The following is a 15,203-nucleotide window of genomic DNA, read 5'->3' on the forward strand; positions in this document are numbered from 1 at the left end:
GAGCAGAACGCAGCCACTTGCGGGCTCGCTTCGCTCGCCACGCTGTAGGCACGGTGCCTTGCTATGCTCGGCACACTTTTATATTCTCCCTCTATGGGTACGACACCCACGGAGGCAGAATATGTCGGGATTGTGCCAGTCGGGGTTCCGGCGTCGGTATTTAGACCGCCGGGATTCCGTCCGGCGGGATCTTGACCGCATCCCCTTGGGACAATTGCTGCTCCCACCCATCTTTTAATAGATCTAGTATCCCTCTGCATTGTCTACCATAGAGGAGTTTGAAGGGTCTAAACCCCATACAGTCTCTATATAAAGTCTCTATATAAATAAAGGATAATAATAATAATCAAAGAGGCTTGGGGTACCTCTCAAACTGCCAACATTAGCTAAGGTAAGAGTAGGTCCTAATCTCGCTTCTCCTGTGACACTGCCCTTTTCATCATCTGCATAAGGGTTCTGTTAAAGCATTCAACCAAGCCGTTTGTCTGCGGGTGGTAAACCGAAATGGTAATTCTATCCACCTTTAACAGGCGACACAGGTACTTCATTAATTTAGACAAAAAAGAGGTACCTTAGTCGGTCAGGACCTCTATTGGTATTCCTAGACGGGTATACAGCATCAAGAACTCCCGGACAATAGTGCTAGATTTCATGTTACACAGTGGTATGGCCTCCGGGTACCCGGTGGAGTAGTCCACCGTCACCAATATATACTGATGCCCATGATCCGATTTTTCTACTGGCCTTATCAGATCTATAAAAATTGGCTCAATAGGCATGGAAATTATAGTCAGGAAAACCAAGGTCGCCCTAAATTCTGTCTGGGGTGCATTCTTTTGGTACACTGGGCATTCCTGACAATATTTTTTTACTGCAGCATGAATGCCTGGCCAGGAGAACCATAGCTGGATACGCTGGAGAGTTTTCCTCTCTCCTAAATGGCCACCCCATAAATGCATGTGAGCATCAGCAACTGGTCTACCCTTTTACCTTGCAAATAAGTTACAAGGTAAAACAAATTGTTTTTCACATAAAGTAAGGTACACCTTCAGGTGGTAAAGCAGAGTTTACCTTACCATTTACCACTACCACATTTTAAAAAGTATTGGACAAGTTGCCATCGTTATGTTGATCTCGCCTAAAGTCCTGCAAAGACACTCTTTCGCAAATGGGGGACTAATGTGTCTCAATCTCACTGGCAAGAGAGGGCTTTACAGTCATACAACCTTGGCTTCCAGTAGATCTTGGCCCCTGCGACAGCTTAACCTTTGTCTGTCTGCCAATGTCATGCCAGGTAACAAACTCCTGCAACAGTGGGAAGTCCTGGCCCAGGATTAGTGGATAAGGAGGTTTGGAAGCTACTGCGACTACCATTTTTACTGGTCTTACTTTAATCACCACCGGCAGGTGCACTCATGGGCATTCTTCTATGTCACCAAGTATACATAGCATCTTTACCAGAAGCACAACCTGGCCAGACCCGGGAAGAACCAGGTTAGCAGAGATGATAGACAATTCATTGCCAGTATCAGCCAAGGCCCAGATATCCCAGCCTTCAATCTGTACCATCAGGTGAAACGGTAGTTTCAGCTGGGGAAATAATTCCAAGCGCCATACTGAATACAGGTTGTGCTGTTTTCCCTGAGCTGCAATCCACTAGCTCACCCTGCTTTAGGAAGTACCGCTGTGCATGACTGGGCTCTCTGCACTCAAAACATATGACTGGAGACGGGCTGTTTGGTTTAACAATGGGGATCTGGGTATTGGGCTTAGGTACTGGCTGTAACCCTTGCTTGGCTTTATTAAAATTTCCCAGGGTTAGGTACCTCTCAATCACCACTGCTAGCTCCTCAATTGTCTGGGGGTCAGCCTGCAAAGGCCCAGTGTTTTACACCACGGTCTAATACCCGTATAGCCTGGTCTAGAGCCATCACTTCCACTACCCACTGAGAAGAATTTTTATCTCTCTGTAACCAGGTTTTACTCAGTTTGGCCAATTATGCCAGTTTGACCACTGGAGGCTCAGATGGGTTCAGCTGCAACTCATAATATTCTTGGGCTTTGCTGGGACCCGTCACCCCAATCCTGCTGAGTATAGCTTCCTTCAAGCAAGGATAGGAGCTGACTTCAGACAACTTTAACTCAACATAGGCTCTCTATGACTCCCCTGTGCGATAAGGAGCTAATCTAGCCCTTGATTTCTGGTATCAAATTTGTCGCCCAAGACTAGTTAACCCTTGCAAAACTACAGCTACATATTCAAAATGGTAAATTATAATATGGTGGTTGTGCCCACTTTCCCAGCGTATTTCATTCACAAATCAATGTTGGGCCAGGCAGAATACAAGTGGGTGATATGTAAGTGACCACATTCGGTTGATTGCAGGTCTCACAATTGTGTCCCGAGACTAGTTAACTCTTGCAAAACTACAGCTACTTATTCAAAATGGTAAAATATGGTGTGTGCCCACTTTGCCAGTGTATTTCATGCCCAAAACAGCGTTGGTCCAAACAAAATACAAGTGGGTGATATGTAAGTGACCACCCTCTGTTGATTTCAGGTGTCAAATTTGTGGCCCAAGACTAGTTAACCCTTGCAAAACTACAGCTACTTATTCAAAATGGCAGTTTATAAAATGGTGTTTGTTCCCACTTTGCCAGTGTATTTCATGCCCAAAACAGCGTTGGGCCAAGCAAAATACAAGTGGGTCATATGTAAGTGACCACCCTCTGTTGATTTCAGGTGTCAAATTTGTGGCCCAAGACTAGTTAACCTTTGCAAAACTACAGCTACTTATTCAAAATGGCAATTTATAAAATGATGTTTGTGCCCACTTTGCCAGTGTATTTCATGCCGAAACCAGCATTGGGCCAGGCAAAATACAAGTGGGTCATATGTAAGTGACCACCCTCAGTTGATTTCAGGTGTCAAATTTGTGGCCCAAGACTGGTTAACCCTTGCAAAACTACAGCTACTTATTCAAAATGGTAAAATATGGTGTATGTGCCCACTTTGCCAGTGTATTTCATGCCCAAAACAGCGTTGGGCCAGGCAAAATACAAGTGGGTCATTTGTAAGTGAACACCCTCTGTTGCTTTCAGGTGTCAAATTTGTTGCCCAAGACTGGTTAACCCTTGCAAAACTACAGCTACTTATTCAAAATGGTAAAATATGGTGTGTGCCCACTTTGCCAGTGTATGTCATGCCCAAAACAGCGTTGGGTCAAACAAAATACAAGTGGGTGATATGTAAGTGACCACCCTCTGTTGATTTCAGGTGTCAAATTTGTGGCCCAAGACTAGTTAACCCTTGCAAAACTACAGCTACTTATTCAAAATGGCAATTTATAAAATGGTGTTTGTTCCCACTTTGCCAGTGTATTTCATGCCCAAAACAGCGTTGGGCCAAGCAAAATACAAGGGGGTCATATGTAAGTGACCACGCTTTGTTGATTTCAGGTGTCAAATTTGTGGCCCAAGACTAGTTAACCCTTGCAAAACTACAGCTACTTATTCAAAATGGCAATTTATAAAATGGTGTTTGTGCCCACTTTGCCAGTGTATTTCATGCCCAAAACAGCATTAGGCCAGTCAAAATACAAGTGGGTCATATGTAAGTGACCACCCTCTGTTGATTTCAGGTGTCAAATTTGTGGCCCAAGGCTAGTTAACCTTTGCAAAACTACAGCTACTTATTCAAAATGGCAATTTATAAAATGATGTTTGTGCCCACTTTGCCAGTGTATTTCATGCTCAAACCAGCGTTGGGCCAGGCAAAATACAAGTGGGTCATATGTAAGTGACCACCCTCAGTTGATTTCAGGTGTCAAATTTGTGGCCCAAGACTGGTTAACCCTTGCAAAACTACAGCTACTTATTCAAAATGGTAAAATATGGTGTATGTGCCCACTTTGCCAGTGTATTTCATGCCCAAAACAGCGTTGGGCCAGGCAAAATACAAGTGGGTCATATGTAAGTGACCACCCTCAGTTGATTTCAGGTGTCAAATTTATGGCCCAAGACTGGTTAACCCTTGCAAAACTACAGCTACTTATTCAAAATGGTAAAATATGGTGTGTGCCCACTTTGCCAGTGTATTTCATGCCCAAAACAGTGTTGGGCCAGGCAAAATACAAGTGGGTCATATGCAAGGGACCCTACTCTGTTGATTTCAGGTGTAAAATTTGTGACCCAAGACTCATTAACTCTTGCAAAACTGAATGATCTGAATAAGAAGCTGGAGTTCGAATAAGAAGTGAATAAGAAGCTAGAGCTTGAATTAGAAGTGAATAAGAAGCTGGCCGAATAAGAAGCTAACTTCAGCCTCGTCCTCCCGCCCTCACATCTTCGGCGCGGGACCAGGGGACGATGGATGCCTCTACACTGGACTTTGGTCGGAAGACTGGGGACATGTGCGCCGAGAAGGTGTGTGGCAGAGCTTCTCCTCATTGGCAGCCGTCACTGATTAGCCCACATCTGTGAGTCCGCCCAGTGTTAGAACGCCAGGCACAGAGTCACAGGGCTATTATATAGGAGATGTTAAGCTTTTTACCAGGTACACAGTAAGGTGGCCAATCCCGGGGCATCTTTTTAATCCCGGGTATCGGGATTGAAAAATGGTCAACCCCGGTATACCAGTGATTGGTTTTTCCCTATGTGTCCTCCCCGCCCCGCACACCTAACTCGCCATGCGACAGGAGCGGAAGGGTGGGTCACATCCTTCGGGGTCGGCGGTGGGTGACCGCGGACGGCTGACTGCGCAGCGTGACCCGTGACTGCACGTCACGCTGCACAGGGGGAGGAAACTGGGCAGCGTCTGAGCGTCCTGGACCTTCCAATCCCGGGATTGAATCCCGGAGGTTTTTTCGCATAAATCCCGGGATCCCGCCGATCCCAGGATTGGCCACCCTAGTACACAGTTACTGTTAAGTCAAATAGCAAGTTCTGGGACCCTTGAGTTGTCAGTCTTAGCCAGGTACACATTAGAGTGTTATCGACACAATTTGCTGTATTGAAAGGACAAATTGTGCATCTAATGTGTATGCTGGATTGCGCACTCCCATGGGACGCATTTGACATCTTCTGGTTGGACGTTCTACAGGCCAATCAGAAGATTCTGTGTGTGACCCAGTACAGTGTAATAAAGGACGGAACAAGATGTATTTCATTACATTGTGTAATGTGTACCGGCAATCTGCTATGGTCTGGGGCAAAGTGACCATAAGCGTGTGCAGGTGTGTGTACCTGGTCTTAGTTTGTAGCCTATGCGCTATGTGTAGACCACTGGAATTTTAAGGATTTGAAGATTTAGCTAGTTAGAATGACAGATTAACCCACTTTCTGCCTGGATAATTTAAATGTACTGGTCTTGTAAATTGGGAACCGTAAGATCAGAGGTAGAAGTACCTTGCTGTTCTGCCTGTCAGTGAGCTACGAAGAGGTTTCCTCTAACCTAATTCCTGGGAGTTATAGTTTGAATAGTGTAGACCAGGCATGTCCAAACTGCGGCCCTCCAGCTGTTGAGAAACTACACATCCCAGCATGCCCTGACACAGCTTTAGCATTCTCTGACAGCAAAACTGTGTCAGGGCATGCTGGGATATGTAGTTTCACAACAGCTAGAGGGCCGCAGTTTGGACATACCTGGTGTAGACGGACAGTCTTTCTGCATCAGAGAGCCATGTTGTTCAGTAACGTGAGCCTGATCAACAATCCTCACAAGATGTTCCATCAAGAGGCTGTTAACTGTATTTTTCATATATTAAAAATAATTAAATGTTTTGTTTACCCCATATTTTCAAATGTTCTGTTAAAAAAAAATATATATATTAAGTTTATTTGCTGTAATTCCATAAAATATAACAACAGTTTGTAAGTATGTTTGATATTATGACAATAAAAAATAGCACTTTAAAAAAAAAAAAAATTAAATCTCTTAATTTAGAAGTCGTAGACAAATAAATGACCTTTACAAAGAAAGGGCTAAACAGTGCGGAAAAGGAGGCGGTAAAAGAAAAATGTTAAATGACCGAAGCATGGTACAGTATAATTAGCAAAAAATGACATTACCCAAGGTGACATAATATAACATAAATATTAGCAGAACAAAAAGTTCTGTCAGTCATAATATAATTTGTCTATTTGAATGTAATTATATATTATATAAGTAAGAACTAAAAAAAAGATAGTGAAAAGAGGATGAGGTGGGCATACGTTAAGAGGGAGGGAGGGTAGCGGCAACAGCTAAACATGCACGTTATGAGTATAAAAATAAGAATTTACTTACCGATAATTCTATTTCTCGGAGTCCGTAGTGGATGCTGGGGTTCCTGAAAGGACCATGGGGAATAGCGGCTCCGCAGGAGACAGGGCACAAAAAGTAAAGCTTTAGGATCAGGTGGTGTGCACTGGCTCCTCCCCCTATGACCCTCCTCCAAGCCTCAGTTAGGATACTGTGCCCGGACGAGCGTACACAATAAGGAAGGATTTATGAATTCCGGGTAAGACTCATACCAGCCACACCAATCACACTGTACAACCTGTGATCTGAACCCAGTTAACAGTATGATAACAGCGGAGCCTCTGAAAGATGGCTCACAACAATAATAACCCGATTTTTGTAACTATGTACAAGTATTGCAGATAATCCGCACTTGGGATGGGCGCCCAGCATCCACTACGGACTCCGAGAAATAGAATTATCGGTAAGTAAATTCTTATTTTCTCTATCGTCCTAGTGGATGCTGGGGTTCCTGAAAGGACCATGGGGATTATACCAAAGCTCCCAAACGGGCGGGAGAGTGCGGATGACTCTGCAGCACCGAATGAGAGAACTCCAGGTCCTCCTTAGCCAGGTTATCAAATTTGTAGGATTTTACAAACGTGTTTGCCCCTGACTAAATAGCCGCTCGGCAAAGTTGTAAAGCCGAGACCCCTCGGGCAGCCGCCCAAGATGAGCCCACCTTCCTTGTGGAATGGGCATTTACATATTTTGGCTGTGGCAGGCCTGCCACAGAATGTGCAAGCTGAATTGTATTACACATCCAACTAGCAAAAGTCTGCTTAGAAGCAAGAGCACCCAGTTTGTTGGGTGCATACAGGATAACAGCAAGTCAGTTTTCCTGACTCCAGCCGTCCTGGAACCTATATTTTCAGGGCCCTGACCACATCTAGCAACTTGGAGTCCTCCAAGTCCCTAGTAGGCGCAAGACACCACAATAAGCTGGTTCAGGTGAAACACTGACACCACCTTAGGGAGAGAACTGGGGACGAGTCCGCAGCTCTGCCCTGTCCGAATGGACAAACAGATATGGGCTTTTTTGAGAAAAAAACCACCAATTTGACACTCGCCTGGTCCAGGCCAGGTCCAAGAGCATGTTCACTTTTCATGTGAGATGCTTCAAATCCACAGATTTGACTGGTTTTAAACCAATGTGTTTTGAGGAATCCCAGAACTACGTTGAGATCCCACAGTGCCACTGGAGGCACAAAAGGGGGTTGTATATGCAATACTCCCTTGACAAACTTCTGGACTTCAGGAACTGAAGCCAATTCTTTCTGGAAGAAAAATCGACAGGGCCGAAATTTGAACCTTAATGGACCCCAATTTGAGGCCCATAGACACTCCTGTTTGCAGGAAATGCAGGAATCGACCGAGTTGAAATTTCTTCGTGGGGCCTTCCTGGCCTCACACCACGCAACATATTTTCGCCACATGTGGTGATAATGTTGTGCGGTCACCTCCTTTCTGGCTTTGACCAGGGTAGGAATGACCTCTTCCTGAATGCCTTTTCCCTTAGGATCCGGCGTTCCACCGCCATGCCGTCAAACGCAGCTGCGGTAAGTCTTGGAACAGACATGGTACTTGCTGAAACAAGTCCCTTCTTAGCGGCAGAGGCCATAAGTCCTCTGTGAGCATCTCTTGAAGTTCCGGGTACCAAGTCCTTCTTGGCCAATCCGGAGCCATGAGTATAGTTCTTACTCCTCTACGTCTTATAATTCTCAGTACCTTAGGTATGAAAAGCAGAGGATGGAACACATACACCGACTGGTACACCCACGGTATTACCAGAACGTCCACAGCTATTGCCTGAGGGTCTCTTAACCTGGCGCAATACCTGTCCGTTTTTTGTTCAGACGGGACGCCATCATGTCCACCTTTGGTAATTCCCAACGGTTTACAATCATGTGGAAAACTTCCCCATGAAGTTCCCACTCTGCCGGGTGGAGGTCGTGCCTACTGAGGAAGTCTGCTTCCCAGTTTCCATTCCCGGAATGAAACACTGCTGACAGCGCTATCACATGATTTTCCGCCCAGCGAAAAGTCCTTGCAGTTTTTGCCACTGCCCTCCTGCTTCTTGTGCCGCCCTGTCTATTTACGTGGGCGACTGCCGTGATGTTTTATCCCACTGGATCAATACCGGCTGACCTTGAAGCAGAGGTCTTGCTAAGCTTAGAGCATTATAAATTTACCCTTAGCTATATTTATGTGGAGAAAAGTCTCCAGACTTGATCACACTCCCTGGAAATTTTTTCCTTGTGTGACTGCTCCCCAGCCTCTCGGGCTGGCCTCCGTGGTCACCAACATCCAAAACTGAATGCCGAATCTGCGGCCCTCTAGAAGATGAGCACTCTGTAACCACCACAGGAGAGACACCCTTGTCCTTGGATATAGGGTTATCCGCTGATGCATCTGAAGATGCGATCCGGACCATTTGTCCAGCAGATCCCACTGAAAAGTTCTTGCATGAAATCTGCCGACTGGAATTGCTTCGAAGGAAGTCACCATTTTTTTACCATGGCCCTTGTGCAATGATGCACTGATTTTAGGAGGTTCCTGACTAGCTCGGATAACTCCCTGGCTTTCTCTTCCGGGAGAAACACCTTTTTTTGGACTGTGTCCAGAATCATCCCTAAGCACAGGAGACTTGTTGTCGGGATCAGCTGCGATTTTGGAATATTTAGAATCCACCCCTGCTGTTGTAACAGTATCCGAGATAGTGCTACTCCGACCTCCAACTGTTCCCTGGACTTTGCCCTTATCAGGAGATCGTCCAAGTAAGGGATAATTAAGACGCCTTTTCTTCGAAGAAGAACCATCATTTCGGCCATTACCTTGGTAAAGACCCGGGGTGCCGTGGACAATCCAAACGGCAGCGTCTGAAACTGATAGTGACAGTTCTGTACCACGAACCTGAGGTACCCTTAGTGATAAGGGCAAATTTGGGACATGGAGGTAAGCATCCCTGATGTCTCGGGACACCATATAGTCCCCTTCTTCCCGGTTCGTTATCACTGCTCTGAGTGACTCCATCTTGATTTGAACCTTTGTAAGTGTTCAAATTTTTTTAGATTTAGAATAGGTCTCACCTAGCCTTCTGGCTTCAGTACCACAATATAGTGTGGAATAATACCCCTTTTCTTGTTGTAGGAGGGGTAATTTAATTATCACCTGCTGGGAATACAGCTCGTGAATTTTGTTTCCCATACTGCCTCCTTGTCGGAGGGAGACCTTGGTAAAGCAGACTTCAGGAGCCTGCGCAGGGGAAACGTCTCGACATTCCAATCTGTACCCCTGGGATACTACTTGTAGGATCCAGGGGTCCTGTACGGTCTCAGCGTCATGCTGAGAGCTTGTCAGAAGCGGTGGAACGCTTCTGTTCCTGGGAATGGGCTGCCTGCTGCAGTCTTCTTCCCTTTCCTCTATCCCTGGGCAGATATGACTCTTATAGGGACGAAAGGACTGAAGCTGAAAAGACGGTGTCTTTTTCTGCAGAGATGTGACTTAGGGTAAAAACTGTGGATTTTCCAGCAGTTGCCGTGGCCACCAGGTCCGATGGACCGACCCCAAATAACTCCTCTTCCTTTATACGGCAATACACCTTTGTGCCGTTTGGAATCTGCATCACCTGACCACTGTCGTGTCCATAAACATCTTCTGGCAGATATGGACATCGCACTTACTCTTGATGCCAGAGTGCAAATATCCCTCTGTGCATCTCGCATATATAGAAATGCATCCTTTAAATGCTCTATAGTCAATAAAATACTGTCCCTGTCAAGGGTATCAATATTTTTAGTCAGGGAATCCGACCAAGCCACCCCAGCTCTGCACATCCAGGCTGAGGCGATCGCTGGTCGCAGTATAACACCAGTATGTGTGTATATACTTTTTATGATATTTTCCAGCCTCCTGTCAGCTGGCTCCTTGAGGACGGCCCTATCTATAGACGGTACCGCCACTTGTTCTGATAAGCGTGTGAGCGCCTTATCCACCCTAAGGGGTGTTTCCCAACGCGCCCTAACTTCTGGCGGGAAAGGGTATACCGCCCATATTTTCTATCGGGGGGAACCCACGCATCATCACACACTTCATTTAATTTATCTGATTCAGGAAAAACTACGGTAGTTTTTTCACATCCCACATAATACCCTCTTTTGTGGTACTTGTAGTATCAGAAATATGTAACACCTCCTTCATTGCCCTTAACGTGTGGCCCTAATAAGGAATACGTTTGTTTATTCACCGTCGACACTGGATTCAGTGTCCCTGTCTGTGTCTGTGTCGACCGACTAAAGTAAACGGGCGTTTTAAAACCCCTGACGGTGTTTTTGAGACGTCTGGACCGGTACTAATTGTTTGTCGGCCGTCTCATGTCGTCAACCGACCTTGCCGCGTGTTGACATTATCACGTAATTCCCTAAATAAGCCATCCATTCCGGTGTCGACTCCCTAGAGAGTGACATCACCATTACAGGCAATTGCTCCGCCTCCTCACCAACATCGTCCTCATACATGTCGACACACACGTACCGACACACAGCACACACACAGGGAATGCTCTGATAGAGGACAGGACCTACTAGCCCTTTGGAGAGACAGAGGGAGAGTTTGCCAGCACACACCAAAAACGCTATAATTATATAGGGACAACCTTATATAAGTGTTTTCCCTTATAGCATCTTTTTTATATATTTCTAACGCCAAATTAGTGCCCCCCCTCTCTGTTTTAACCCTGTTTCTGTAGTGCAGTGCAGGGGAGAGCCTGGGAGCCTTCCCTCCAGCCTTTCTGTGAGGGAAAATGGCGCTGTGTGCTGAGGAGATAGGCCCCGCCCCTTTTTCGGCGGCCTCGTCTCCCGCTCTTAACGGATTCTGGCAGGGGTTAAATATATCCATATAGCCCCCGGAGGCTATATGTGAGGTATTTTTAGCCAAAAATAGGTTTTCATTGCCTCCCAGGGCGCCCCCCTCCCAGCGCCCTGCACCCTCAGTGACTGCCGTGTGAAGTGTGCTGAGAGGAAATGGCGCACAGCTGCAGTGCTGTGCGCTACCTTAAGAAGACTGAGGAGTCTTCATGCCGCCGATTCTGGACCTTCTTCTTGTTTCAGCATCTGCAAGGGGGCCGGCGGCGAGGCTCCGGTGACCATCCAGGCTGTACCTGTGATCGTCCCTCTGGAGCTAATGTCCAGTAGCCAAAGAAGCCAATCCATCCTGCACGCAGGTGAGTTCACTTCTTCTCCCCTAAGTCCCTCGTTGCAGTGATCCTGTTGCCAGCAGGACTCACTGTAAAATAAAAAACCTAAGCTAAACTTTTCTAAGCAGCTCTTTAGGAGAGCCACCTAGATTGCACCCTTCTCGGCCGGGCACAAAAATCTAACTGAGGCTTGGAGGAGGGTCATAGGGGGAGGAGCCAGTGCACACCACCTGATCCTAAAGCTTTACTTTTTGTGCCCTGTCTCCTGCGGAGCCGCTATTCCCCATGGTCCTTTCAGGAACCCCAGCATCCACTAGGACGATAGAGAAAGGAGAAAAACGTTCCAGGAACTTACTTTTCCAGTTTAATGACCCTCTTACTGATACTTAAGGGATAATTTTAGAATTACATGCGTGATGGGTAATAGCGACAGAAAATGCGTACAGATCGTAATCACAATGTAGCCGCTGTTTAACTGACAGGAAGTCAGCATTTCTGGGCGGAAACCTGCCGTTTTCTGGGTGTGTCAGAAAAAACGCAGGCGTGCCCACGTGTTTTGGGGGAGGTTCTCTGATGTTGGCGCAGACCACTTCCAGGCCATCTCGGTCGCAGATTAGTGGCAGCCTCAGACCTACTTACATTTGCTCAGATGGCAAATAATCTTTGATGTTTTCTAAATTGCATATGCATCTGCGTATGAATAGCGATCTGTGATGCATTCGTAAACTTGTATGGGGCGTTTTTTCTTCCTGTCGGGGCGGCGCCTTTCTTGCAGACAACTGCAATTTCTCAGATTAACGATCCATGCTGAATTAGGCCCAAGGTACGTAGGATTACTGTTTTTGTAGCAAAGGAATTGGTGTAATGTTGTAGATTAAGCATAACTATGCGTCTCACTCTTTTCTGCCCTGTCTTTTGCCTTTTTACCCTAAATTGTGTATTTTTTGCTCCATTGTGCTATTTTTTCCCTCAGTTTTTTGTTCTTATCTGTTTATAGGTATTTAGGATTAGTGTTTTGGCTAGACCGGGTACACACTAGAGGGTATATCGTCCAATATATCGGTCATATCATCGAGTGTTTACGGCTGATTGCTGCATCTCGTGGGTCGGCCGCCCGACAGGACGATCCTGACAAAGACGGCATACATTCTAAATGTGGCCATGAACGATGTATCACGCAGTAGTGTACATTATGGACGTTATGTCGGTATTGCAGTCAGCTAGGGTACACATAGTCTAATGTGTTCCCAGCTTTAAGTTGCTGGCGCCCTAAGTGGAGCTATTTGGGGTGATTTGTGGATAGGTGGATGTGAACACATCTGTAGCTCCAGAAAGAAAGACCAATGGTCGGCCAACAAGAAGGTCGCCTGCCATCACAGACCATGTCCAGGTGGCTCATTAAGGTAAAAAGGAATAGAGTCGGGCAGTATGTGAGGTGAGAATGGCTCCATACATTGTTATTTCGGTGTTCCACCCACCTACTGTCGATGTTACTCACTTCCTATTCACAATGACTTGCTCTGCAAGCGACAGCCTTCCTATATGTGGATATTGACTGTACCCTTGTTTCTCCTCTTTTGTTTTCGCAGACCAGGGTAAAATGTTTGTGAAGGTCTTCAGCGAGATTGACAGGATGCCCCAGTTGCTGGCGTACTATTACAAATGTCACAAGGTATAAACCTGGTCAGGTGATTTACTTTCTGCTTCCGTCTACGGCTGGATTTCTCCTTCGCCATGTGTCGGTGTTACGTACTGTACATGTGTAATCATACAGAATCATTGAGTCACCCACTACAATAATACACATTATGGCAGGTAACCAACCTCCTCACTGTTGGTGCCTTCCATGTGTCACTCTTATATTTCTTCACATAAATCATTTGCAGCAAAAATCTAAAATGATTTCCTAGCCTTTACTGACCCCCTTGGTCATTGTGCCTGCCCCTTCACGCCATGTTAGATGTTTTCTTTTTACCAATGTTCACCTTACTGTTTAATGGTCGATCATTGTTTCGTAGGAATACATACTAAATCCCGGTGGATGGGCTGTCATATGACAGACACCGGCATCCCATTGCACAGAATCTAGACACGGGTCGGGTAAATATTTTAACCAACCCCCCCAACCTCCCTAACCTTCCCTTCCCGCAGCCTAACCCCCCCCCGCAGCCTAACCCTAACCCCTCACCCTCCCCGCGCAGCCTAACCCTAACCCCCCCACCCTCCCCGCGCAGCCTTACCCTAACCCTCATCAGTGGTGCCTAATGCTAACCCCCCCCTCCCTGCAGCCTAAAAGTAACCATCCCTTCCCCGCAGCCTAACATTAACTCTTCCCTGGGGTGCCTAACTCCCACTCCCAGCAGCCTAACCCTCTTCACGCGTACTAAAACTATCCTCACCCGCGGATGAAAGCTAGAATTTCCTGGTATACTTATGATCAGGATGTCGGCGGTTGGGATCTGGCGTTGCATTTCGTTCCTTGTCGGAGCTCCGGCGTCGGATTTTTGCCAGTTTGTCAGGATTCTGGCGTCGGGATTTTGAACGCCGGCATCCTGACCACTTCCCACTTTATATAGGCTTTGCTATACCTTTTTTAAGGCACCAACACTACAGTACGCAGACTATCTGATTTGTGGCTCAGCTCCACAAGTTACACACATTGCGCCTGTTCCTGGGCCAGCCCGCTTTGTTTTTTGCTATGTTTTACATAGTAGTATTTATATATTTTCATTTTTGGGTGTGGTATAATAGATCTACATAAAATAGATAGTCAATGGGTCGAAAAGGTCGACTGTGTCAAAGGTCGACAGAGTGTAAAGGTCGACATGAAAATGGTCGACACAAGAAAAGGCTGACACAAGGTTTTTTCATTGTCCAAATTTTGTTAATTTGACAGTGTGGGGCCACGATTAGTGAAAACATAGATACTCTCCACCCTCTGGGCAAGGTTACTATTCCAAATCATAGGGGTAAATTTATTAAAGCTTTTAAAACAGAGAATTGGTGATCTTGCCCATAGCAACCAATTGGATGCTGTCTATCATTTTTCTATTGTCGATTAGAAAATATTAAGACCGTATGTTTTGTGTTTTAGAAGCTTTAGTAAATTTACGTCATAGTCCTCATGGATGGTAAATGAAGCAAAAGTTGAAAAAAAAAATTGTCAACCATTGTATGTTGACCTTTTGTACAGTTGACCTTTCACCTGCCAATCTTTAGACCATTTCGACCTTTTGACCACGTTGACCTATTGCATGTCGACCGTATGGGGTTGACCTATAGGCTGTCTATCTAGATACTGTGTATCCATTGACAGGAACTCTTCATTTTCATCATATAGTACAGTATTAGCATGTTGGATGTCTGGCAGATCACAGTATATGGAGTAAATGTAATCTAGTCTGTGAGTTGCAGGCAGCTGTGAAATTTCGGCAGTTTAACCATTAGATTTAAAGCAACGATAGTTTAAAAGGCAAAACCAACCTGTTTTGCCATTTAAAATATTGCAGCTTTAAATCTAGCAGCTGTATTTCTGGAGACACTCCAACCCTATACAATATGTCTGACTAACCCTACACAGTATGTCTGACTACTGTTTCATATAGTAGCAATACAGCAGTCTTCATTAGTAAAGCGGTTACAATACCGCTAGTCGTGACCCCGGAGGTCACAGTGCTGACGCCGGATTCCTGAGTAGCAGTGAAATGCCGGCACCGGAATACTGGCGCC

At 45.8% G+C, this 15,203-nt stretch overlaps 1 protein-coding gene across 3 annotated transcripts in view; it reads left to right on the forward strand.

The window, feature by feature from the left end:
• The window catches only part of COG7 (component of oligomeric golgi complex 7), a 151,381-nt gene that overhangs the window by 48,710 nt on the left and 87,468 nt on the right, over positions 1–15,203 (forward strand). For all 3 annotated transcript variants that reach the window (XM_063934649.1, XM_063934650.1, XM_063934648.1), the window contains exon 6: positions 13,064–13,146. In XM_063934649.1, the coding sequence (XP_063790719.1) occupies positions 13,064–13,146 (83 nt within the window). The remainder of the gene's footprint in view (positions 1–13,063; positions 13,147–15,203) is intronic.

The sequence above is a fragment of the Pseudophryne corroboree genome, chromosome 7 (genome assembly GCF_028390025.1).
Source record: "Pseudophryne corroboree isolate aPseCor3 chromosome 7, aPseCor3.hap2, whole genome shotgun sequence".
Taxonomy (NCBI): Eukaryota; Metazoa; Chordata; class Amphibia; order Anura; family Myobatrachidae; genus Pseudophryne; species Pseudophryne corroboree.